This window comes from Heptranchias perlo, chromosome 15 (assembly GCF_035084215.1).
Source record: "Heptranchias perlo isolate sHepPer1 chromosome 15, sHepPer1.hap1, whole genome shotgun sequence".
In the NCBI taxonomy this organism is placed as follows: Eukaryota; Metazoa; Chordata; class Chondrichthyes; order Hexanchiformes; family Hexanchidae; genus Heptranchias; species Heptranchias perlo.
In genome coordinates, this window is record NC_090339.1 from 24,379,247 (window position 1) to 24,406,114 (window position 26,868).

Consider the following 26,868-nt stretch of genomic DNA (forward strand, 5'->3'; position numbering starts at 1 on the left):
ATCTAAAATAGTATCTGCAGCTAAAGTTGGACTTTACTTTCTTGGTCTCATACTTTAGAACTGAGGTAAATTGAAGATAGTAAAAGTAGATACAGCAAAGTTCTTTTTGAAAACTGCTGGATATCTCAGAAGTTGTAGAACATACTGTATAAACGATGCCCTATTGCATTTTTATTTTTGTTGAACTCATTTTCCATTATGTGTTTGGGCCTCAAGATTCAATTGTTTAAGAACTTTGCCAACTGTTCATAGTTCACAAATCAAAAACCATTGAATCATAAGGGCAGTGGATATCTGACCACTTGAATTCATGCCGCTACCTGCTCCTATTGGGAGAACACCAGTGGACACATTATAATATATGTCCCCTTAAAAGTTGACTAAAATTTTAATTGGTTACAAATTTAAATTTTTAATCAATGTGGCTTCTAAACAAAAAGTTGAATCATTAGATTAATTCATCCACTGTTAGGCTCTCTATATTATTGTGGAGTTACGCTTACATAAAAGCATGAGAAAAGGCAATTAAGTCTATCGATGCTTATCCTTCCAATATGTTTGTACTCATTGTGCAGCCCGTGGGTCAACTCATATTGGCTGTGAAGTGCTTTGGGACATCCTGAGGATGTGAAAAGCACTATATAAATGCAAGTTCCTTCTTTTTCTTTTCTTTCCTTTTATTTCTTTTCTTTCACAGTAATTTGTTTTAATTGAGTGATGTGGTTTGCATTCTGGCTTCTGAAGCCTTGCCTTGCTGTGTTATGGGCAAGGAGGAGGTTTTAGTTCATCACTTTAAAATCTTATCTAAACTTCCATTTGTTTCTGGTACAGATGCAGAACAAACAGCATCAATATATACTGGCTCAAAGCATGAAAGGATTAAATATTCCCAAAAATTCTGAAGTCGTGGTGCATAAAACCTATGTGACAATTGATCCAACCTCTCCAATGCAGGTATGAATTATCACAGTGTGATTGTCAATTTTATAACCATGTTTGGATATCACCTGCTAATATTTTTATATTCTCTTAGAAATTGAAGTAGTAAAAAAGTGACAGAATTAATTCCAATAAAATTAATTTCTGTTCACTTGCACCTTTTATAATAAAGTTGAATCATTAGATTAATTCATTTGTAGCCACTGTTAGGCAGTTTGGCGTATCGAAACTTATCCCTTTAATTGTTTGTACTCGTTATAAAGCCTGTGAGTCAACTACAGCTCTGATGAGCTTTTGTTGTTGTCTCCAGTCAGAATGAAGTCAGTCCCTCTTTTTTTCCCCCATTGCATTTTGGTTCACACCAACCAACCCCATGTCCCCACCAAGATTTATGATTTTGTTGGGTTTTTTTGTTGTTGAGGCTAAGTATAAATGAAAGCCCTTTAGAGTGGACAAAATCTATTTGTATACAAAGAACAACATCCAACGATTTTAGACAAGTCTGCAAAAGTGTAAATGCTCCTTAAGATAAATTTTGTTATTTCCAAAACCAGTGTTTTTATTGGTGAGATTGGCAGTTCCAATCTTTGATTTTCAGAGTCACAATCCCTGAAAATTGGTATGAAAAATGGTGCAATATGGAATATTCTTCTGAAAGCATTGGGATATAAATCAGGCGGGTTCTAGTTTGGGCAAGGTAATCTATTGCGCCAGATATTACTGTGCAGGTGGTGAAGGTGAAAGTTAGCATCATTGTCAGGACAGGTTTGAGGAGGTTTAACTTTGTATCTAATCTGTGCTGTACTGACCGGATCTGGAAGGGTTCAATGCGAACACTGGGTGCCAGAAGTGAAGAAAGTTGTCAGCAATCATATCCCTAAATTTGAGCATGATAAAAAATTCCTCAGAAAGCTTTTTGAACAAGTTAACCACGTAAATTGAATTTTAAATATTCGTTAATAGTAAAGTTAAAAGATGGATATAGTCTGCGATGGTGAGGTCTGAGTTTTGAAGTCATCCTGGGATGATGAAGTCAAGTCTAACTGGCATTTGTTTCTGTTAGACATACAACAACTCAAAGGATCTCCAATGGTGTCAGGACATGGGATGCTCGCAAACTAACTGGCAAAACATCCAAAGCCACATCAGAAATGTGCAGAGTCCTATACAGGTATAAGCGACTACACGTATTTCAAGTTTTTTAATAATGCAGTTTTTCACACTAGTTGGTGAGAATTTTAAGGACTATCTTATATTGCAGTTGTTTATGATAAGAGTAATAGTTGCTCCCATTGGTTATGGCCTACTTATGTTCTATGTATCCAGGACTGATGTGTGCTGGTTGCAAATTACCAGAAATGGATGAAATAGTGGATTAGAGGTAGATGGGTAGGTGCACCGTTTACAAATTGTGGATTTCCTTTAATTTGGCTGAGCTAGGTTAGAGCTTTCTCTTTTTGATGCAAATTGAGGCCAACTCTGAAGTAAGGATATGTGGCTTCCCCAGCTTGGTGAACGTTGGTGTACGTAAAATAATGAGGAAAAACTTGCTTCAGTTCAAATTATTTATTTTGTTGGGAGAGGCTTGGGACTTCAATCTGTTTTCCAAAAATCCAGACAGAGATAATTAAAGGTTGGGTGTGATCTAATTCAATGTCACATTTTAGTCAATGTGACTCCATTTGCATTGTTTTGGTATAAATAATCTGGGCTGGGGTTTTCTATTCAAAAACTATTTAAATATCTGCATTTTAAAACTTCTTTACCAAATATGACTCTGTCACTTGTACTTTGTTTTGAAATGGGATAAGCATATTCGTGTTAATTGATGCTAAAAGTGGATGTGCACGTTTTCAAATAGATTAAAAGTATTTTATCGAAAGGTTAAAGGTTAAGCTGCTAACTTGAAGATCAAAATTAAAATCCAATAAATTAACTGTAAAATGACAAAATTGATGCAACCAGTGGCTACTAGTCTGGATCCTTATAATCTGCCTGGAGAGGGCTGGGGATGAAGAATGCAAGTCTGAGCTAGTGTTTGTTTCTGTTGCAGATAGTGAGCTCTCCAAGTGAATACATACGGTCTCGGAGTGCACGGAGCTCCATCACTTCCCAGGAATTTGATGTGAACTGTGATCAAACCCAGCTGAGAAACTCAGGAAGACCGAGTCCTACACCAGTCAGGAGTCCTCTACCAACCCAGGTACTATAATTACATTTGGAGGTTTCTAACTATACAGTCTGTTTCACATTACTGTGTTAGATATTTAAAGACTGTATTAAACTGTTACCGTTTATTCCAGAAAAAGGTTTTCTTTATTCCGTATAAGAATCAGAAACAAAATAAGAGGACATTTGAAGCAGTGTTTTTGCCTTCAGTTCAGTACTGTGCCTGCAGCTTGGAGGGTAGATGTTTGAGATGGGATATTGCATCTGGGGTTTAGAGAGCATTTTAGAGGTTGGATATTGTAGTTGGGGTTTAGAGCGAGTATTTTAGAGGTTGGGTATTGTGGCTGCATTTCAAGATGGCAAAAGGGGTGACGATGCATAAAGTCAGGTACTGTGGCTGTGGTCCTGGGATAGGGTAGATGACATTGAATTCCTGTAGCAGTAAAACATCTCTGGCTTGTAAGGCATTCTCCTTAAACCATTGCTGAAGTCTGTTCAGACTTTATATAGTAAGATGAACAATTTATGACTTGATAATAATTGGTTGTTATGTCAGCGATCAACCTACCGAGCAATTGGGAATCGCAATTGGATTCACCCGTCCCCAACTATGGAATACTAAAACTGGCCTTTACCTTATCAGAATGAGTGTTGACATAATCACAATTTTAAGTAAGTATCTGCAAGTCTTACTACAGTGTTATAAATTGCATACTGGTACCGAATATGTGGTATTTCTCACATTAAGTAGCATACTTGGTATATAATGTGTATTATTTTTCCAATTAAATTGCATACTAATATGTATGTATAGTCCTTTTCCAATTATACAAATTAACCTCAAATTTCCAGGCTAACTAAAGTAAGTGTCTACATTATTTTGTATTGTCCATCCTGAAAATATTAAAACTGAGAATTGGTATTGTTTTGGGTTAAAGCCTTGGAGGCCCGAATCCTATGTATTCACAAAGAACTTATGAATGGGAACAAAGTCTTAAAATAAAAATAAAACACAAGATACTGGAAATGCAGAGAATATCAATCAGCATCTAAATGTGAAGAATAAGTTGACACTTCAAGAGTAACTCTTCACCAGAACTGGCCAACCCTCTCTGACTGGCACTCTCAGTCTTATCCCTGCTAAGTAGGTCAGTATTGGATACTTACTCAGTGCCAGACTGTTAGAGAAAATAACCAGATGTAAGGAAATTTCAGAATATTTGTACACTTTTTCGGGAAGACGGGGAAGAATGTTCATCTTCATAGGCCTTGCACTACCCAGCAGCAAGATGGGCAGACTGTTCGAACTGTTCAGGTCTGTATAAATGTTGGGACGAGTTTTCTTGTAAAGGGCTGAGAGGTTGGACATCACAGCTGTGCTAAGGTACATAAAACCCTTCTCTGCCCACATGATAGGGCAGACTTCCTGCATTTGTTTCAGAATGTCCCAGGCCAGGATCATGTCCTCCATTTTGGAGAAGTTTAGCCTGTAGCATTGATGGGTAGGAAAATTCTGAGGATGGAGGTAAAGGGTTAGTGACAGAAGGATATAATCTACATAAGGCCATGTCTGCTGTACTGCTCCAGTCTGCATTAAAATGGAAATGTCAGTTCTGGGAAAGGGAACTCTTTTCTTCTCTAGTCACCTTGTATCAACATCACAAACTCCCATATCAGGTATAATATGCTTCAGATACAAGAGTAAAACTTCCTCTACTCTATCTGAGCTGTGGGAAAAAATTCCTCTGCTCACTATATATTAGTAATGTTGTAAACGCAGTGGGATGATTTCTTATTTCTGGCGAAATTTTAAGATTTTGAAAAGGTATTATTTACCATTTTACTAAAATTGGTGATCAGAGGCAATCTTGTTGCCGTGTTCCCATGTTGTGAATGCAGAGACCAGAGGAAATCCTCCCTCACTATAGCTTTTAAACCCAAAATCAAATGAGCACTCCATAATATGATGGTTTGAATTGTCTCACTTGCCAACCTGCGAGAAGGACTGGGTATTGCACCATCATGAATATATACCCTTTTGAGTGATTACATAAAAAAATAACAGAACTGAAACAGGCCATTCAGCCCAACTGGTCGATACCGGTGTTTATGCTCCACACGAGCCTCCTCCCACCCTCCTTCATCTAGTCCTATCAACATAACCTTCTATTTCTTTCTCCCTCGTGTGCATATCAAGCTTCCCCTTAAGTGAGACTGCCAATTTGTACTGAATTGTGGGCAATTTTGTGCTGTGAGCCTACACCCACTGGGAGTTGGGTTAAGACTGTCGAAATTGATCTCATTTAGGATTTTTACAACTAGCAGAGAGAGAGAGAACATGAGACATTCATCTACCAGACTGGGCTACAGTTGAAGGCGAAAGGATAATATGTTAAACCAATATGTCACCCAGTCACTGAAACAGCTGCTCATATAACAAAAATCATCATAAGCTAACAAAATTAGATGAATGGACAGTGCAATGATAATGGCAATCTGGGCTATTGAGTTTGAATCTAGACACTGGGGGTTATATTGGATAATCCCCGAAACCGGGCCCAGGGGTCGCAATGCAGGATTAACTCGCGCCCAGTTGTTGAGATGCTAGCTACTCGCGATATCGGGGTCCCCCTGCTGGTGAGCAGCCACTCAACAGTGCAGGTAGCGCTGGCTGGATGCAGCAATCAGGTAAATCACCTGGCAGCACAACTGTTACGTGCTGCCTGCATCTCAACGACTGGGCGCGAGTTAATCGTGCATCAAGACCCCTGCGCCTGGTTTTGGGGATTATCCAATATAACCCCCAGTGTCTAGATTCAAACTCAATAGCCCAGATTGCCATTATCATTGCACTGTCCATTCATCTAATTTTGTTAGCTTATGATGATTTTTGTTTTATGAGCAGCTATTTCAGTGACTGGGTGGCATATTGGTTTAACATATTACCTTTTCGCCTTCAACTGTAGCCCAGTCTGGTAGATGAAACTATTGTTTTCTCTCTCTCTGCTAGTTGTAAAAATCCTAAGTGAGATCAATTTCGACAGTCTTAACCCAGCTCCCAGGGGTGTAGGCTCACAGCACAAAATTGCCCACAGTTCAGTACAAATTGGCAGTCTCAATTAAGGGGAAGCTTGATATGCACATGAGGGAGAAAGAAATCGAAGGTTATGTTGATAGGACTAGATGAAGGAGGGTGGGAGGACGTTCGTGTGGAGCATAAACACCAGTATAGACAATTTGGGCTGAATGGCCTGTTTCAGTTCTGTTATTTATTCTGTAAAGGCAGCCTGCACCTCTTATTTGCAAAATATAAGATACAGGTCCTCACGCAGTCTGAACAGAGATCAGACATCACACACACAAAACACAGATGCAGGTCCCGTCCCTATGTTTACAAACTGTTGAGTTATATTAAAACATTAAATAAATGTTGTGCACTACTGAATCCCACATCCTCCAATCTGCACACCAGATCTCCCCAATCTGCACACCAGATCTCCCCAATCTGCACACCAGATCTCCCCAATCTGCCGATCTGAGTTTGTACCGGGCCTGCGAGAGAGCGCGCACCAAGGTTCTCTGATGATGCACTAGAGACCTTGGTGGAAGAGGTGGACAGAAGGAGGGGTATCCTATATCCGTAGGGGTGGGGGGGGCACGAGGCCCCCCAGACATATGTTCCCGAGGCAGTAGGAGACAAAATCAATGCCAGACGCATAGCACCGTGAACATGGATGCAGTGCAGGAAGAGGTTCAATGCTTTGACACAAGTGGTCAAGGTGAGTGAGGTCAACTGTCAAGTGGCATCTCCTACCAACTGCACCACAAGCCACATCCACTGCTCCACACACTACACCGCCCCCCCTCCCCCATCACCCACATACCAACAAACACTTTTCAATCAGTACTAAACTCTTCCAATCAGATGCTTCCTCTCACACTCACACATTACCACTGTTGCAAGCCACATACCCACAACTCAGGTCACATACAGGCAGCTATTCAACCATGACAGCCACATCACCCAAACATCTTGTAGGACACTGACCGACACACTTCCCGCTTTCTTGCAGGAAAAGGTGGCGCACAACAGGAGGCAGCAAGTGGCAGTGGCTCCATAGAACATGAACCTGCTGTCCTCTCTCAGGGTGACAACATTCCTGTCCCACCCCTGCCACTCTTCCAGTGCCCTTACTGTTGCCTATTAGCTGGCCAGCCCACTCCCTGTAGAGTATTGAAACTTTATTATAGGAACATAGGAAGATAGGAACAGGAGTAGGCCATTTCGCCCCTCGAGCCTGTTCAGCCATTCAGTGAGATCATGGTTGATCTGTGACCTAACTCCATATATCCTCCTTAGCCCCATATCCCTTAATACCTTTTGGTTAACAGAAATCTATCAATCTCACATATAAAATTAACAATTGAGCTAGCATCACCTGCCGTTTGCAGAAGAGCATTCCAAACTTCAACCAGCCTTTGCGTGTAGAAGCGTTTCCTAACTTCACTCCTGCAAGTCCTGGCTCTAATTTTTAGGCTATGTCCCCTAGTCCTAGTATTCAAGTATAGGAGACCTCCTAAAACAGATACAAATACATCAGCAGCCAAAACTAATAATCCAGCAACTAATCTGTAACTCCTGCATGATCCCTTTAAATAGCGCTTGTTGGGGGGTTGGGGGGTTGGGGGGGGGGGGGGGTGCCACCATGTTGTTTAAGACCTGTTCAGCTGTGCGAAGTTAAGACAGTGGATTGACTGGAGCGTTGAGTTCCAAAATCGCATCTGTCCCTTTAAATCAGCGTTGCACATTGATCTACCGCATATTCTCCCTCCATTACGTGCTGCTGGCATTAGTTATCTGCGTGTGCGCGAACACCTTTACTAAGATGGCGTCCGGCGCACGTCACACTAGAAATGTGCACGTGCATTGCGGAAGCCATTTTGGGTCCTTAGGAGGCCACGTAGGACCCATTTGGGTGCTACACGACCCAATTTATAGCCCACTGTTTTGGGATGGGAAATTCAACAACAACAACAACTTGCTTTGATATTGTACATTTAACACAGAAAAGTGACCCGAGGCATGAAGAAAACAGGTGCCAAGACAAAGAAGGAAAGATTAGATGGGGTAATCAAAAGCATAGTTGAAAAGGTTAGTTTTAAGAGGGGTTTTAAAGATGGAGATTGTGGCAGAGTGGTTTAGGGAAGACGAGCAGAATGTGGCATCCTGGCAGCTGAAGGCATGGCTGCCAATGGCAGTACAAAGGGAGGGAGAATTAAAAGAGGCTGGAGTCAGAGGACTGGAAAGCTCAGAGGGTGGGCAGGTGGGTGGGGGCTTAAGGTTGTAAGAGGCTGCAGGGGGCGAGGCCATGAGATATTTAAAGATTGCAAGAATTTTAATTTTGAAGCTTTGGATGAAAGGGAGCTAATTATAGGTCAGCGAAGGCAAGGATGACGGGCCAGCGGTACTTGGTGCAGGATAGGGTATAAGTTGTAGCGTTTTGGACCTGCTGAAATTTATGGAGGGTAAAGGATAGGAGGCCAGCAAGGAGAGCATTGGAATAATCGAGTCTGGAGTTGACACGGACATGTACGAGGGATTCAGTAGTGGATGGGCAGAAGTGGAAGTAGGTATTCTTTGTGATGGAGAATATAGGTTTAGAAACTCAGCTTGGAGTCAGACAGGGCACTGAGGTTGTAAATGATCTGGTTTAGCTTCAGCCACTACCTGGGACGGGGTGGAGTCAGTGGTGAGGGAGCGGAGATTGTAATAGGCGGAAGATGATAACTTTGATCTTTCCAGTGTTAAGCTGGAGAAAGTTAAGACTCGTCCAAGACTGGATGTTGGACAAGCAGTCTTATAACACAGCAGCAGTGAAGGAATTGAGAGAGTTGTGGAGTGATAGAGCTGGGTGTCATCTGTCTACCTGTGGAAGCTGACCCCATGTTACCAAGAGGCTGCATGTGGATGAGGAAGAGGCAGGATCCAAGGATAGTTCCTTCAAGGATTCCAGAGGTGAGATGTAGGGGTGAGAAGAGAAGCCATTGCTGAAGATGCTGAGGTGATGATCAGAGAGTGGAACTAAGCAATTTCAGTTGCACAGAGCTGGACAATAGGGGAGAGGCACTGGAGGAGGATGGCATAGTCGACCATATCAGAGACTGCAGAACTATCAGAAGGGATTATGCACTTTGGTCACAATCTCAGAGAATGTAATTCATGACTTTGGTAAGGGCTACTTCAGTGCTGTTGGAGGGGCAAAAGCTGGAGTGGAAGGATTCAAATGGAATTGCAGGGGAGATGGACATGGAGCTTGGAGATGACAACATCAGAACCTTGAAAAGGAAAGGGAGGTATGCAATTGGCCATAGTTAGCAAGGGTGGAGGGGAATAAAGATAGCAGTTTTGAAAGGGAAATTCGTGAGAGATAGGTATTGTGGTTCCAGTTTGGGGGAAATGGCTGAGGTTGACACAGTGGCTCCAGTTTGGAGGAGGTGTTGACAGTGGCTCCAGTTTGGAGGAGGTGGCTGAGGTTGACACAGTGGCTCCAGTTTGGAGGAGGTGTTGACACAGTGGCTCCAGTTTGGGAGAAATGGCTGAGGTTGACACAGTGGCTCCAGTTTGGGGGAGGTGTTGACACAGTGGCTCCAGTTTGGAGGAGGTGTTGACACAGTGGCTCCAGTTTGGAGGAGGTGTTGACACAGTGGCTCCAGTTTGGAGGAGGTGTTGACACAGTGGCTCCAGTTTGGAGAAGGTGTTGACACAGTGGCTCCAGTTTGGGGGAAATGGCTGAGGTTGATGCAGTGGCTCCAGTTTGGAGGAGATGGCTGACGTTGGGTAGTGTGACTTCAGTTGTCAAAATGTAGCTTAGATCAGCTATTGTAGCTATAGTTAAGATGGTGATGTCATGACCTAATTTTCCCAGCAGTTGCAGATAACGACTATACCACTGCTGAAGTAATTACAAATGCTGCAAAAAAAAATGATTTCACATAATTTATTGTTTTGCAGATTTATCTACACAGCAATTTGAGCCCTTCATTCAGATGCCTATTCCACGCCCTATACTGCATACAATCTTGCAAACACTCACTAAAATGAGCATAATTGTAATTGCTCTAATAGAATCGATCATCAACTTTCAGCAAATCCACCCAAAGTAATTGAAGGTTGGATGTGACTAAGCTAAGCTTTCTAGTCGAATTCAAGCCAAGTTGGCTTTTCAGCTAATTACTCATTATGCATCATTCAAACTCTATCAATCTCATGCTATGTGATTTTTTTTTTTGACCATTTGTGAGACATTAGTATCTGATCACATATCTTTAGAATAACAATGCAGTGTGAATTAACGTATTGGATTTAGTTCAGAAATTATATTCTGTTCCCTGATGGCTTAAGGACAAGGAAGGTTCCCAACCTGTACTAAGTTGGCTGATCTTGACAAGGGCAGTAGTAGGGATGCTATGACTGGTCTAAGTGTCCACAGATTAGGGAGGGGAAAATGACCAGGATTTCCTGCCCCTAATTGCTATCCTGTGACTCCTCCTGGAGGTGCACACATATAGACATCAGGTGAGGACAGAATTGAGCTCAGTTGAGATTCACTGTCAAGGCTCTCGTGTGAATCATGACTATTTGGGCAAGGTACAAGTGAATGTGTGATGTCTCTGGAACCATACATAGTTAGGAGTCAATTTCTTCAATGGGAGGAGAGAGCAAAACTGAATCTTGGGGACAATAACATTCAGTTTACAGAAAGTAAGCAGTTTTGGATGGTACATGTGCAAATTATTCATGATTTTCTGTCTTAAGTGGATTTGCTGGAGAAGCTGTAAAAAGCAGATTCCAACCATGGCAAGATACATGGGCCAAAGTTTAGAAAAGACCCCAAATATAAAGGGTCTTTTATTTTGTTTTGTTTATCTGTTATATTCATTCCTTCTACATTATATGGAGAATATTGCTGGGTGGCTTGTTTGCTGAGCTACCAAGATCTGTATTCAGTTCGTCCTCTTAGTTTTGCAGAGTGCAAGAACTCTTGAATTCTTTCAGCCCTGTTTTTCTCTGAGAGATGACAATTCAGATTAATTCCTAATTTTCTTTGGGTGGGGGGAAAGGTGGTTCTTGGAATGCTTTAGGCTGGTGACAAATTTCCAGTTTATGATCAGTTGCCATGGTGTAAAGAGATTGTGGGCGGTGAGGTTGAAAATTACCCCCTATGTCTGTAACTCTGAGAGAAACCATGAAGCTGCCTTTATGTGCCACATCGTCATTCTTCAGCAAAAACAAACATGTTAATGTTTTAAATGCTTCGTCTGTTCAACTATAGCTGGTGTTCTTTGCTTTAAAAAAAACACTGAACTTCTTTCTGTTTAATCTTAAAAATTACATTTTAACAAATGGCAAATTCAATTACAAATAGCTTAATTTAAAAAAAATGACTTGATGAATGAGTTAATGACATGTGAAATTATACATATTTTTTCCATGCGAAGCTGTAAATAACAAAGTTAAGTTGCAAAAGAGTGTTCTGGTTTAATTAGCCCAAAATGATGTAATTTAGGAGGTGTGGTTTTCATTAAAGTTTTCTAGCTGCTGGCAATTGGCCTGTTGAGACATTTATGATTTGTAACATTTTAGTGCTGTGAACACCTTTACAAGGAACAAATACTTCTGTTGTGGCCTTGTACTTGGTCCAGGAAGAGTTCATGTGTACAGAAAAATTCTTTTTTTGTGGTCTTTATTAAATGGTTAACTTGATCGAATCTGCTTTGAATGAAAGATTTTGATGTAAAACAAAGCCAGGTAAACTTTTTAAAGGCTAGAGTACATGAGATGAAGCAAGACATCCTGTTGCATCACACACAAAATCTTTTTGATCTTCTTGCATGATGTAACTATTGTGTCTATTTCTTACAGAATGCTTATTATAAAGGAATGTTCACCAGACATTGTGTATTCCCCAATCTGTTGTGATAGTTGTGTTAGTGAGAACTTACTGTATCCTATAAGCAACTGAAAATTCCTTTGAGTTTGAAAGCCCAAGTTCTGAGTATTTAACTCGATGTATGTGAGCAGAATGTTGACATTTCATTAATAAATACCAATAGCAGCTCAGAGCCATTATGTAAAAACTAGATTTCAAGAGTTAAGTAATAAAATCAATGCTACAGTTATTGCCTTTTACACTGTTAGTCTAATGTGTGCCTTTAAGTGGCACTTGCTATTGGCAAGAGTTTATATTTATGATTATTTCATCATTCCAGAGCTTGCATTACTCTCCAATTCTTGGATTTAACAAAAAAAATTTCCTCCTGTGAAGAATGCAAGCCTGCTTTGGTTAGGAAAAAAATAAAAACATATTTATTTTCTTCTCCTTCCTCCTCCCCTCCCCCTCCCCCCTCCCCCCTCTGCCATGTGTCTGCCCATTTCACCAGTCTGTCTATGTCCTCCTGAAGTCTGTTACTATCCTCCTCACTGTTTATTACATTTGAGTTTCGTGTCATCTGCAAACTTTGAAATTATGCCCTGTGTACCCAAGTCCAGGTTAATAATATATATCAAAAAGAGCAGTGATTCCAACACTGACCTCTGGGGCACACCACTGCACACTTCCCTCCAGTCTGAAAAACAACCGTTCGCCACAACTCTCTGCTTTCTGTCCCTTAGCCAATTTCGTATCCACACAGCCACTGCCCCTTTAATCCCATGGGCTTCAATTTTGCTATCGAGTCTATTATGTGGTACTTTATCAAATGCCTTTTGAAAGTCCATATATGCAACATCAACTGCACTACCCTCATAACCCTCTCTATTACTTCATCAAGAGTCCTAGAGAATTCCTAAATTGATGCAGTTTAAATTATTAACTACAGCACAGATGGAATAATTTAACAGCTTGGAACAAAGCTTTGCTGAAAGAGTACATAAGGGTTATTTGTTCAGAATTTCATAGTGCCAGACTCCATTAGAGGCTTTGGAAATGTTCTCTTAACTGTCTATCTTGTAGATGGTTGGTTCATCAGGATGAGACAAAATGTGTTGATAGTAAATGAACCTACCATTGTAGGCCACATTTGTACATTCTTATTTTTATAAAATACCTTGATTTTATATCATTCTTCATAATTAACTAGGAAAATATAGGGCAATTTGGGAAGCAATGTTGTTTTTGCATTAAAAAGTTTGAATTATCAGATAATTTGAATGAAGTGACTTTGAAATAAGAGAATGTATCCTTTGTCTAGTTTTGCAGTTTTACTGGGGGTATGATTTTAGCCCCATCTATTTTGCCCATGAATCTTGTTGCTTCTGCTAAATTGTACAGATTTACCAGAATCTTATACAGCACTGTTTGTCAACACTACCTATTAAAAGTTGTAGCATTTTGCAGTAATTCAAAGGCAATGCTTTTTATAGCTGAATTAGCGTATTGTTTAGCTGGAATCTTGATTAACAGGTCAGAACCTGTTTGCAATAGACAGCTAAAATGCGAGAACAAGGCATGTTGAAAATGTTTTAACCATAACTTTTTTATTTAAAAAAAAACGCTTTATTTTGATTGCCTGTGATTAGGTGACAAGTCCATTTACTCTGCATTTCCTTATTTAAGTGTGCTGGAATGCTATTCAAGTTTATAGGAGTCACAGCTAATATAAAATATAACACTGCTTTGTTGCTAATTGCTAAATTTCTTGAGTTCTGCCATTTTCAGTGCCTTGAGTTAGCATGGTGCGGGGGGGGGGGGGGGTGGGGGAAGAGAAATTGCTCCCGATCCCCGATCAATATCCCATTATCCCCGCTGGAAGAAATCACCGTGTTAGTTTTAGCCTAATTTGTGGTGACTAGTTTAAGTTTTGACCTGGCCGTTCCATTGATTATCTCGGCTATATTAAGCATTTCTAATGACAAACTAGTGTCTCCCCGTGGGGTTTCTTTGGAGCTAAGTTGGCACCAAAATGTTACACCTACTGACGAAAGACTGGAACCGAATCAATCAGTACTCCGTGGCACTGTTAATGATTAACCAGCCAGCCTGGCTTGTTAATGGCACCTGGAGAAATAGATAAGCTTACAAGTTACTCCTCTAACAGGTGGGGGAGTTTTCACTGGAAAAGCAATCGAAAGCACAGTGTTGCAAGGCTACCTGGCAATAGCTGGTTAAACTTTGCACACACTTTGGCGGGGGGCGGGGGGGGGGGTTCCCCAAGCCTTGGTACTTGCTAACCTACATTTAAGCTCTCTGGACTTGGGTAAGCGATGTGTGTTCCTGCAGGGAGAGTATGCACCCCTTATCGGGCCAACAGGATCTCTACCTGTGTGGATTTTTCTTAGTTTGGAGATTGTTAAGCGTAGAGATAGGTGTCCGTGTGTGTCAGACATCTGCCTGATCTTGAATGTTTTGGTGATTGTCATCGCTTTGATGATCTGCCATCACTTCTGAACATCTCCAAAGCATTTGATGGGGTCTGGCACTATGAAATTCTGAACAAATAATCCTTATCTAATCTTTTAGCAAGGCTTTGTTTAGAGCTGTTAAAATTTTCTAACTGTGATGTAGTCAATAGTTTAAACTGCATTAATTTAGGAATTCTCTGGGACACTTTCTGTTACATTTCCATTCATCTTCCACCCTTATCCATTCTCTTTCTGATGGTTCAATTCCACATTCAGCAACTTCCTTCTGATTGCATTTATCTGGTGCCTTTTAATGGAGAAAAACATCTTATACTGCATTTATAATAAGAGAGAAATGGATACAAACTTTTATAGAAGAGTTGAGAGGCAATCAAATGTTTGGTGGGAGAAATGGGTTTTCAGGAAGCTTTTAAAAGATGAACAGAATTAAAACAGCAGAAGGGTTTAGAAAAAGAGTTCCAGAAAGGCTGAGATGTCTAAAGACTTTGCCACCAAAGGTGGAATGGCATGGGGTGGGAGGGGGTGGTTGTGCACAGAAGGCCAGAGTCAGGGAAGGTGGTGGAGAAGAAGTTGACTGTTGAATGCCAAGGAGCTATCGAGGAGCACAACACAGGACAATGTCACAGACATAGAGGATATTATTGGTGACTTTGGCCAGAATGGTTTTGGTTGTATGAAAGGGGTGGACACCTGACTGGAACAATTCAAATAGGGAGAGGTGGATGCGGATCAGGAAGTTATGACACATTCAAGGATCTTGGGATGGAAAGGGAGGTTAGAGATAGAGTATGCCCTTAGTGCACAAAACCTTCATTCCTCTTGCAGTGCAATGGTTCGATAATCCATGTTCTTCAGTAGGGCCCTGAAATTCTGTTTATTTCCAATTCCTCAAATCTTAAGTCCAACCAACAGCTATTGCTTATTTCTGATGAGCTCATACTTGGTCTCTGAGCTCAAATGGAAGTTCGTATCTCCTCCTTTACTAAAGATGCCTTTAAAAACTCCTTTAGGGCCTAAGTCTGTCCAAGAATTGAATATTACTCCCACATCTGGGAGTCTGCTCAGACATACCTATTGGTCAGAATAGACTAAGATCTTATCATCGGCTAGTTGTTCCCTTTCTCACTTCAGTCTTCGATCTTTTTCATTCTATTTTTCTGTGTGTGTGTGTGTGTGTGTGTGTGTGTGTCTCTCTCTTTTTCTTGTCTTGATTTTATGACTACGGTCATTGATCTTCTGAACGTCCCTCTCTCCTTCCTATTAAGCACCACATAGACCATCTTACATGCTCTTTATCTTCACTATGCTGAAATCACGACTCATTGTACCATCTATTTCATTCTTTCCCAGGACCTCAAAATTAGTGAACTTCTTACTTACCTTAGTCTTCTCGTCCTCATACAATCAACAAAAACAACAACTTGCATTTATATATCTAAACCCAAAGGCTTTTAAAACTCAAGCTTGGTACTGCCTAATCTTGATTTTGCCTCTTTTTCTCTCCTTTTTTCAACCTTGTTGATGTCCTATGCAATGGGTCTTAACCCTTCACCTAGGCTTCTCAAAACAAACTACCAAAGTAGAAAATGTTGGCCCTGTACACTCCTAATTTTTTTAAAACTGCATGTAAGCTTGTTTTGACCTTTTAGAAATGTTTCAATTGGAATGTTACCAATCTGGTTGCACAGAACACCAACTGAAGGATTTTAAACTAATTTTGGTCAATGTATCCAGACATGCAGTCACTTAGAGTAGAATACCAAGGCCCATGCTCAACTTACTACCAGCTAGCTTTAACGTGTGAAGTAATCCAGGGTAAAACCTAGTATTCAATTCCGACGATGGCTCCAGACAGTTATGTTAATGTATTTTCTCTTATATTTCAACCTTATTTGTGAGTCGTATAAGGTGGGTAACTATGATAGTTGGGATTAATGAGTTAGTGCTTGCTTAAACTGGAATTGAAACAAGCCAGGCCCATCAAACTGGGAGCCGGAAACAAACTTTAAATCTTCCTGATTGGTAACACTCGTCCATTGAATGCTGCTTTCAGCATTGAGGCACCATGATGCGATGGTGAAGCCAGCCAACCCTTTTATACTAGGGCTGATTTTACCAATAGGAAGGAAGAAAATGCAATGGTGAAAAATATGACACTGACAAGCTTGACTGCTTCCCGCCCTGCTGAAATAGCGCCTTTACCCAATGGTGCCATCCTCCCATTCAGTGGTTTTAACATGCTTGTGCATGCATTGATTTTGTGTACACATTTTTAAAGATAAAGACAAGTGTGAGAAGGAGTAATTTCACTGTGTAATCTCCTGCATCATAGTAAAGAAGCACAGTTTAAAAATGCATGAGATAATCACATTTATTGTAATTTCACACTTTCTTGCAGACGTTATTTCAAATTATCAGTTTTCACTGACTTAACTACAGGATCCATTAGTGAGCAACTGCATATTAGGTAACATAATTGACATTCTTTGCTGCCTTGGACGCCAGTCTGGATGCTTCTGGGCTAGAAAGTACAGGCTACTTTCCTGTAGCATGGCAGCTCTGCGATCCAAGACTCTAACTTGTTTTAATGCCCTCTTCCCAGTTTAAAGGGACACTGTCTTCGTAAAGAGGCAAACTTGAGCAAGAGCTAGAATATCAGTGTCATTTTCATCGTGATTATGCTACATACAGATGTTTACTTCATTTGGCAAATAAAAAAAGTGGGGATTTTAACTCCCTCCGCCTGGCGGAAACCAGATGATACAGGAGTTAAAATCAAACCGGTCCACTTACGGGTCTTTTTCCACCCCGCAGCTATTTTAGAGCTGGGGGACTGAGGCACGCCCGCCTGACTCAGGCAGAAGCCTCAAGAATTTATGCTAATTGGGGTCGTGTTATGTAGATCAGACTCAAAAGCCATTTTCACAGCCTACTGGGTGGACACTCCACTCAGGAAAAGCTGTCAGGCCTGAAGTGAAGGCTCTCCAAGGTAAGTTTTTAAAAAAACACTTATTGTTGTGGGGCCAGGAGATGCAGGAGTTCTCCTCTGGACCCCACAAGAATAGTTCGGGTCACTGCCGCCCAGAACTCTCCTCTCCATCCCCCCCCTTCCCCTCTGATGACTTAAATAAGAGGAAAAAGAGAATTTTCCAATTACCATGGGTGAAATAACAGGGACTTTCATAATTGAGTCACTAGGGATCAAAGTATGAAGAATAGAAACATTAAGGCTGATTCAGTAATCAGGCACTGCTGTTAAGCAGCAATGCTGGGACAGGATATTGTTGGCCCACAGCCCATAATTGTCCATCCATTAAATTAAATGGGTTACTGTCGGTGTTAAAATAACACTGATCAGAAAATCCAGGCTCCAAAGTCCACTTCTTAAAAAGAGGTCCTTTTTCCCCATTTATACAAAATTTCAATATTTGTTGTTTAGAATTGTGTCATCGCCCAGGAAATCATTGAGTTCCTGCCAAACTCCTCTAACAGCCCGGGGTGGCGTGGCCTGTGATTTACATTCACAGATTTGAAATTTACAAGATTTGTTGCATTTTATGTTGTATGTGGTGTCCTCTTTGAAGTTCATCATTACAGGAGAGGCTGCTGTCTCAGAATTTGCCTAAATTAGATTTTGGACTTGGCAAAAGGTCGCAACCCTATTTGAAAAGTCAGTTTACACCCTTAATTTCTCCCCACATGGCAAGTTGCTAATTTTGGCAGTAAGCAGAGTCCAGACTTTTGCCCCACATAGGTGGAAGGGAAATCAGATGCCACTTTCCTTTATTGTAAACAATTTTACAACACCAAGTTATAGTCCAGCAATTTTATTTTAAATTTACAAGCTTTCGGAGACTTCCTCCTTCCTCAGGTAAATGTTTCAGGAGCTCCTTGAAGCCTACGCATTTATACATATAGAACAATACATGGTGTTTACAGACTGCCCCTGCAACTGCCCGTTGCCAAGGCAATCACCGTGTTCAGACAGAGAGGTGTCACCTGCAGAACCCCCGAATACACATTCAACAAAAAAACAAACAGGGAAAAAAAACAGAGAAAAAAAACAGAGAGAGGCAGAAACATCCGGAAGGCAGAGAGAGCCAGCAAATGACCCATTATATTAAAGACAGATAACATTTGTTCGCTGGTGGGGTAACGTGTAGCGTGACATGAACCCAAGATCCCGGTTGAGGCCGTCCTCATGGGTGCGGAACTTGGCTATCAATTTCTGCTCGACGATTTTGCGTTGTCGTGTGTCTCGAAGGCCGCCTTGGAGTACGCTTACCCGAAGGTCGGTGGATGAATGTCCATGACTGCTGAAGTGTTCCCCGACTGGGAGGGAACCCTCCTGTCTGGCGATTGTTGCGCGGTGTCCGTTCATCCGTTGTCGCAGCGTCTGCATGGTCTCGCCAATGTACCATGCTCTGGGGCATCCTTTCCTGCAACGTATGAGGTAGACAACGTTGGCCGAGTCACAGGAGTATGAACCATGCACCTGGTGGGTGGTGTCCTCTCGTGTGATGGTGGTATCTGTGTCGATGATCTGGCATGTCTTGCAGAGGTTACCGTGGCAGGGTTGTGTGGTGTCGTGGACGCTGTTCTCCTGAAAGCTGGGTAATTTGCTGCGAACGATGGTCTGTTTGAGGTTGGGTGGCTGTTTAAAGGCGAGTAGTGGAGGTGTGGGGATGGCCATAGCGAGGTGTTTGTCCTCATTGATGACATGTTGAAGGCTGCGGAGAACATGGCGTAGTTTCTCCGCTCCAGGGAAGTACTGGACGACAAAGGGTACTCTGTTGGTTGCGTCCCGTGTTAGTCTCCTGAGGAGGTCTATGCGATTTTTTGCTGTGGCCCGTCGGAACTGTCGATCGATGAGTCGAGCGTCATATCCCGTTCTTACTAGGGCGTCTTTCAGCGTCTGTAGGTGTCCATCGCGTTCCTCCTCGTCTGAGCAGACCTCTCTGACACCTCTCTGTCTGAACACGGTGATTGCCTTGGCAACGGGCAGTTGCAGGGGCAGTCTGTAAACACCATGTATTGTTCTATATGTATAAATGCGTAGGCTTCAAGGAGCTCCTGAAACATTTACCTGAGGAAGGAGGAAGTCTCCGAAAGCTTGTAAATTTAAAATAAAATTGCTGGACTATAACTTGGTGTTGTAAAATTGTTTACAATTGTCAACCCCAGTCCATCACCGGCATCTCCACATCATGACTTTCCTTTATGTTCAGTTTCTGTCTATAAGTGCTGAGTAAGCTAGCAGTACGCAAAAATTCTGAAATAAAATATTGCCCGTCATCGAGTGCATACACGTAAACTGAAAGTCTTGGCCACTTTCCTGAAATAAACCATGGCTTATTTAATCAGAAGGTAGTGGCTTATTCTGAAATAGGCCATTAAACCTTCAACATGGTACAATCCTCTGGATCATTGGAGAACTGTGTATGATGTTGTCCCTTCCATCCAACTGAATATTGCAAATGCTTTGTGATGTTGCTGTCACAGACTGAGGAATCTGAAACCTTAAGTTTCTTTGAAACTAGAAATTAGGTTAAATCAACAAACGAATCATTCATAAGGCTTGTAATATGAGTTTGTGTCATGGGAGTTGCCCTCCATGGTTACATTAAGTCCAGCTGAGCGTATTTGTCCTGTTCATGTGGCTATCTCTGTTAGGTTATTGTCAAAAGCATCTTGTTTAAATTCTCTTCCAAATTATCTTCCATGCTGCACTTAATAATTATTATTGTGAATGACATTTCAGCCTGTCTAGCTGTGTAATGATAATTTTCTGATACCAGATCAAGAGTGCCATGGATTATGAGAGCGGTAACACTGAGAAATTGGATCCCCGATACTTTGGTGAGCTGCTGGCTGAGCTGACGTCCAAGACCACTGAACTCCATAACTTCCTGTTAGTAAACATGCAGAAAATCAAGGGAAAGTAAGTGTAAACTTCCGTTTAGCAATTCTGAATCATCGAATTTCAGCTGAAGGATTTTGGATTTTGTTTTTTAAAAAGTAAATAAGAGTGATTGTTAAATATCAGACTGCACCATGAAAGCTCGACAGAAACCCTGTAAGAGACTTAAGATTTATTTTGAATCTGAGGTGACAGTTATTGTAGGGATTGCCAGATTTGCACCAGCCCCATGTCACTAAACCTGCCAGCCACACCTTTCCATTCAGGTGTATGCCTCCACATCACAAAGCCCACAAACAGTCTCAAAGTGCTTGCTTTCAGATGTCTGCCCTGCTCACCTGGTCTAAATAAGGCAATGTAAGAGGAGCATAGTAGACACACTTTTAACTTTTAGACAGTGAGATCATTTAAAATGCAGCAGAATTTAAATTGGCAAATCCTTGCATCTGGTCCTATGGCTTTAAGTAAGTGCTTTAAGGTATAAAATTATTTTGGACGAGATCACTTAAAAGTATGAGTTCTTTCACTGTCTATCCTACGGAATTCATCCTCCTTCCTCGTAGCTAAACTCCGGCCTATGTGCCGGACAACAGACAGAGATAGCCCAGAATGAATTTTGATCAAATCTGTGAAATGGAAGTTTACAGCATAGAAGGAAGCCATGAGGCCTCGAGCAATCCAATGCTAGTCTACTGCCTTACACTGTCCCCATAATCCTGTTTTTTCTCTGCTTCAAATATTTACCCAATCTTCCCTTAAAAGAAGCAATGGTCTCTGCCTCAACCATTCCCTGTAGTAAAGCATCTCTTGCTCCAACAACCCTCTGAGTAAAGAAATTTCTCTTAATGAAAATTTAAATTGAATTTAATAATCCAGCTGGATGGATTCGAGCTCCCACGGCCCCCCCCCCCCCTACTCCATGAGCTCTGACACCCCCCCCCACCCCTCCCCTCACCTCCCCGGATCTAAGGCATCTGCTCCCTGGCTGCTTTCCTGTTCAACTGATAGCCAGCTGGTCTATCTGTTTGTCAGGCGGGAAATCTACTGAAAAAACTGAAAGACATCCTTATGTCAAAATCGTAAGGATGTCTGAGAAACCCATACTTCCGGGTTTCCCATCCGGAAATCCCCCCCACCCCCCACTCTCTTCCCGGCTCAACGTTAAAATTTACCCCTACGTATCTCTGCTTTTTGTGGAGCAATGTTGGCCAAGTCACAGGTTCTTGAAATAGTGCTGCGGGACCTTTAACAACCACCTGAGCCATTGGAATAAGACCTTGGTGTAATTTTTTTCAGGGCAGTGCTGACACGATCAACCACTGATTTTGATACTCAGCAAAAAAAGCCTGCTGAAGGGGGCAGGTATGGGCAGACTATGCATCGTGCTGTCCCCCTGCATCAGCCAGAGGCACCCAACCGCTTGGAAGGAGTTTATAATTTTATATTTGCTGCCTACATCCTTGCCTTTGTTTAACATCTAATCTGAAGGATGGCACTTCCAACAATACAATACTCCTTCAGTACTACATTGGAGTACCAGGGCCCTGGTAGAGAATTCTATAGGTTCACCACCCTCTGTGTGAAGAAATTTCTCCTCATCTCAGTCCTAAATGTCCTACCCCGTATCTTAGGACTGTGACCTCTCGTTCTAGACCCCCCCAGCCAGGGGAAACATCCAGTCTGTCTAGCCCTGTCAGAATTTTATATGTTTCAATGAGATCCCCTCTCATTCTTCTAAACACGAGTGAATACAGGCTTAGTCAACCCAATCTCTCCTCATACGACAGTCCTGCCATCCCAGGAATCAGTCTGGTGAACCTTTGATGCACTCCCTCTATGGCAAGTATATCCTTTCTTAGGTAAGGAGACCAAAACTGCACACAATACTCCAGGTGTGGTCTCACCAAGGCCCTGTGTAACTGCAGTAAGACATCCTTGCTCCTGTACTCAAATCCTCTTGCAATGAAGGCCAACATACCATTTGTCTTCCTAACTGCTTGCTGCACCTGCATGTTTGCTTTCAGTGACTGGTGTACAAGGACACCCAGGTCCCTTTGTACATCAACATTTCCCAATCTATCACTATTTAAATAATACTTTGCCTTTCTGTTTTTCCTTCCGAAATGGATAACTTCACATTTATCCACGTTATACTGCATCTGCCATGTATTTGCCCACTCATTCAACTTGTCTAAATCACCGTGAAGCCTCTTTGCATCCTCCTCACAACTCACAATCCCACCTAGTTTTGTGTCATCAGCAAACTTAGAAATATTACATTTGGTTCCCTCATCCAAATCAATGATATATATTGTGAATAGCTGGGGCCTAAGCACTGATCCCTGCGGTACCCCACGAGTCACTGCCTGCCACCCCAAAAAAGACCCATTTATTCCTACTCTCTGTTTCCTGTCTGTTAACCAATTTTCAACCCATGCCAATGTATTGCCCCCAATCCCATGTCTCTCAAGGGGCCTTGGGGTTGTTAGACTGCTGCTCTAGCTTGACTCTCATATGAAGAAATTCTCTGGAAGAACTGGGTGGTTTGGAGCAGTGGCTTAGCACCTTGTCCATTCTCTTTTTGGAGCCTTGTTTTGCTTCCAGTTTACACTGATGGGATGAATACTTCCATTCTCTGCTAAGTGCAAGGGTCTGCTGTGAAGATTAGTAATTAACCCCTTCTCATTGCACAATATCAAATCTAGGAAAGCCTGTTCCCTAGTTGGCTCCTCAACGTACTGGTCCAAAAAACCATCTCGTACACACTCCAGGAATTCATCCTCCACAGTATTATTGCTAATTTGGTTTGGCCAATCTATATGTAGATTAAAGTCACCCATGATTACTGCAGTATCCTTGTTACATGCGTCTCTAATTTCTTGTTTGATGCCGTATGAACTGCGGCCTGGCTGACTGTTGCTGATATCCCCTGTTTCAGCCTGGAAGGAGCCGGAGGCAAAGAAGATGAGGGTTGTCGTAGTCTTGACTTGACAGTCAGTGCAATGCCAGCTGTGACATTGGATTGCAGATCTTGTTGCAAAAGGTGACACAGGTCTATGATAGCCTCTTTGGAGAAGGGCAGCTTCCTTCTATACTGCTCTTCTGAGAAGTGCAGGTCTGTAACTCTGGGCCCATACACTCTATTGGGAGGGTAGGAATTTCAGCGAGCACTCCTCCTCTGTGGTCTCCCTGCAGCAGCAGCTCCATGTGCTCCTTCTATCTGTTGTTGTTGTTGCTGCTCCTCTTCTTCTCGCTAGAATGGAATGGCCAAAAGGATTCCCATTTTCAGAAAGGCACCATCGCCAGTATCCCCTTGAGCTTCTTGAAAGTTGTCCAGCCACTACAGGACAACTCTGCACCCAAAACCAACTGAGAAATACAAACAAGATGTCTGCCAAACATGTAATTTGAGCAGGTGATTGCCCCTTTAAATACCACTGGCACTGGCTGTTAGCCACCCTGTAATGCCATAATTTGTGGGAGGATTTAGGAGGCAGCAGTGGCAATGCTGAATCCGACACACATGGCGTTCAGATCTTAACCGTGCCATGGGCCCAAATTTAAATATAATTAGAAAATGCTGTAAAACACTCAGCAGGGCAGCTGGCATCTGTGGCAAGAGAACAAGAATTAACGTTTCAGGGCAATGATCTTTCATCAAATAATTCTTATGAAACGTCATCGACCTGAAACGTTAACTCTGTTTGTTTGTCTCTCCACAGATGCTGCCTGACCTGCTGAGTGTTTCCCAGCATTTTCAGTTTTTATTTCAGATTTCTAGCATCCGCAGTATTTTGCTTTTGTTCAAATATAATTATTTTGGCTCCCACCCGTTTCTGACATTAGGACTGGCTGCATAAATTGAGGCTCACTCTAAACTAGCAACAGGTGGGCCTCTGGTGATAAGTTACTGCCCCGTTCACACCATAAAAATGGGTGGAAGGGAGATAAAAATTGGCTGGCTGGCTGTCCATTATTATAGCATTGGTAACAAGGGGATCACAATGATTGCAATTAGCATAATCACTGAGTAGGGAGTGTGGACGAAAATGGATCATCAATATAGTTGTCTCATTGTCGTCAGTGCCGTGGATCAGATGTACTGTGGGAGGGGGAATCTTTACCCTGTATCACTCTAGCACATTTGCTCCATAAAAGAGATAATATAGAAAGCCTGGGAAAGGGAGGGAATTAAGACTTCTGTCAATGTAAGTGCACACTATTCCTTTTACATAAAAGATCCCCTTTTATTAGGAGCATTTACTTGGGTATCAATTCTTGTAGGTCACACAATATGCCCTTAATATGATCAATTGAATAAAGGGACTCCATTGCCCACATGAGGTGTGTTCACATGAAGACCCTACACCTATATACACCTACACCTATATGGTTTGAACAAAACTTCCGTAGGAAAGTATTAACCTATATTTATATTTGAAGAACCTCTTTGTGGACTAACAATGGGAAAATCCAAAATAACTTCAGGTCTAGTTCTCCCTTCAGATTAGGCTACTATTACAGTGCTCTCTCTCATATTGTGTGATCAGTGTAACAGCAGGAGACAGCTGCAGGCTAGAAAGCAATAAAATAATGTGTATGTTTGTCTATTTCATGATGACAGCATTCATTTCTTTCCTCATTAAGAAGCACCTCCATATTATAAATAATAACATGCAACATCTATTAGAGTTCATTTAACTGTGTTGGGCTTTTGGTTTAGTTTAGTGTTGCAAATAGAAATATAGAACTAGATGCCGCTTACTTTATTAATCCTAGTCAAGCAGTTAAACTTGTGAACTGTGCTTTGTTTCGTCTTCCTAATTAGGTTGAGGAGAATTTTACTTCCTTGCTGTGTATTCTGAAATTCAGTCGCCTCACCATTCTGAGCTGTGTTCCAGGTTTTGGTTTCTTCCCCTGCTCTTTCTCCCTTTTCTTTAACCTTCTTTCTTTGTCCTTTTATAAGCATATTTGTAGCTATTTCATTTTTTCTGCCAATTTTCTCCCCTCCCTCCCTTGTCTCCCGAAGATGTTGACTTCTTTTTGGCATATGGTTCCACGGCCCTCTGATACCTTATTTAAATACCCATTATTCATGAGAGTCCTGATCTCACATGTCGGCAGACTATTCATCCATAGGACCACTGCAGCAAATACCCAATTATTTCCTCTCCTGGGCCTAAATTTTAACACTGAGCCGGGAAGATGGCAGGAAGGGGGTGGGGGAATTCCCGACAGGAAACCCGGAAGTACGGAAGACAGGCTGGCTGTCAGTCAGACAGGAGAAGAGGAAGGAAGTGGATGCTAGAAGATAAGTCTTCGATGGGGGGTTGGAGATCGTGGGGGGGGTGTCGGAGGTCGTGGGTGAGGGTGTGGGGGGGGGTGGTGGACAGTCTCGCTGCAGGTAGGCTTGTTGCGCCTGGGGGAAGCACTCCTGCTCCTCCAGGTCCACAAGCTGTGCTATAAAGGCACTTACCTGCTGTTTCAGGCCTTTTTGTCTCCTCTCATGTGACATGAAGCGGAAGGCCTGGGAATCCTGGCCCCCCGTGGTTAAAAATAAAAAAGCTGTAAAAATGGAGGACCACGGCCTCCTTGAAAGTTTTCAGTGACTGACCCGCCTCCTGAGAGGGGGTTGGTTGCCCACCCCTTGACCCGCCTTTGTTAAAACCGGAAGCGGGAGGGTTGGGGGCAGCTTTTAGATTTTTAAAAATTTCTACTGCCGCCCCCGCCCCCAACCCACCCGTTCTTCCGGGTTAAAATTTAGGCCCCGTGTCTGCACGTATTTAATTCCAATAGGGCTTGCGGAAATAAATCTGGAACTCTGGTCAGTATCGCCCTCCTAAATGAAGATGCTGAGGCCAACTGCAGTGCTCTTCCCCCTGAGATTAGCCAACTCATGCAGACTAAGGACTGAATCACGAACCTTCCCGATCTGTATGGTTCAGCTACTCATTGCCTTAACCAGCTGAACCATTCTGAGAGTGCCTATATGTAGATATTTATATCAAGAATAGCCAATATAGATCAAGAAATGTAACAAAGGTATTATTCACATTTTTTCTATGAGTTAATTAAATGAAAATGTTATTTTCAGTACTTGCATTCACTCTCCCAACCGGGTCCATTTTGTATTGCTGAATGCTAATAATGAATTTGGTGCTGCACTGCTGAATGAATCAATATTTCCCCATTTATTTCTGATGCACTTTTGTGTTAGTGGTAGTAAGATGGAGCACCAGGAGTTTAGAACGTTCAAGGGGCCATTGCATTCCACCTCCGAGTTACCAAAGGAAAACATGTCAAATTAGTAATGTGACCATTGGAAAATCCCACTTCAAGATCTGCAGTTATATTGAATGGTGGTATGGGCCTCGCGTTGGCTGAGCACACTACACTGCCAGGGTACAATAGTAATTCG

General features: G+C 42.0%; 1 protein-coding gene across 3 annotated transcripts in view; it reads left to right on the forward strand.

Annotated features, from left to right (window-relative positions):
* pof1b (POF1B actin binding protein) overlaps positions 1-26,868 on the forward strand; it is a 95,221-nt gene that overhangs the window by 31,069 nt on the left and 37,284 nt on the right. For all 3 annotated transcript variants that reach the window (XM_067996901.1, XM_067996900.1, XM_067996902.1), the window contains 4 exons: positions 832-954; positions 2,003-2,110; positions 2,993-3,142; positions 20,329-20,471. In XM_067996901.1, the coding sequence (XP_067853002.1) occupies positions 832-954; positions 2,003-2,110; positions 2,993-3,142; positions 20,329-20,471 (524 nt within the window). The remainder of the gene's footprint in view (positions 1-831; positions 955-2,002; positions 2,111-2,992; positions 3,143-20,328; positions 20,472-26,868) is intronic.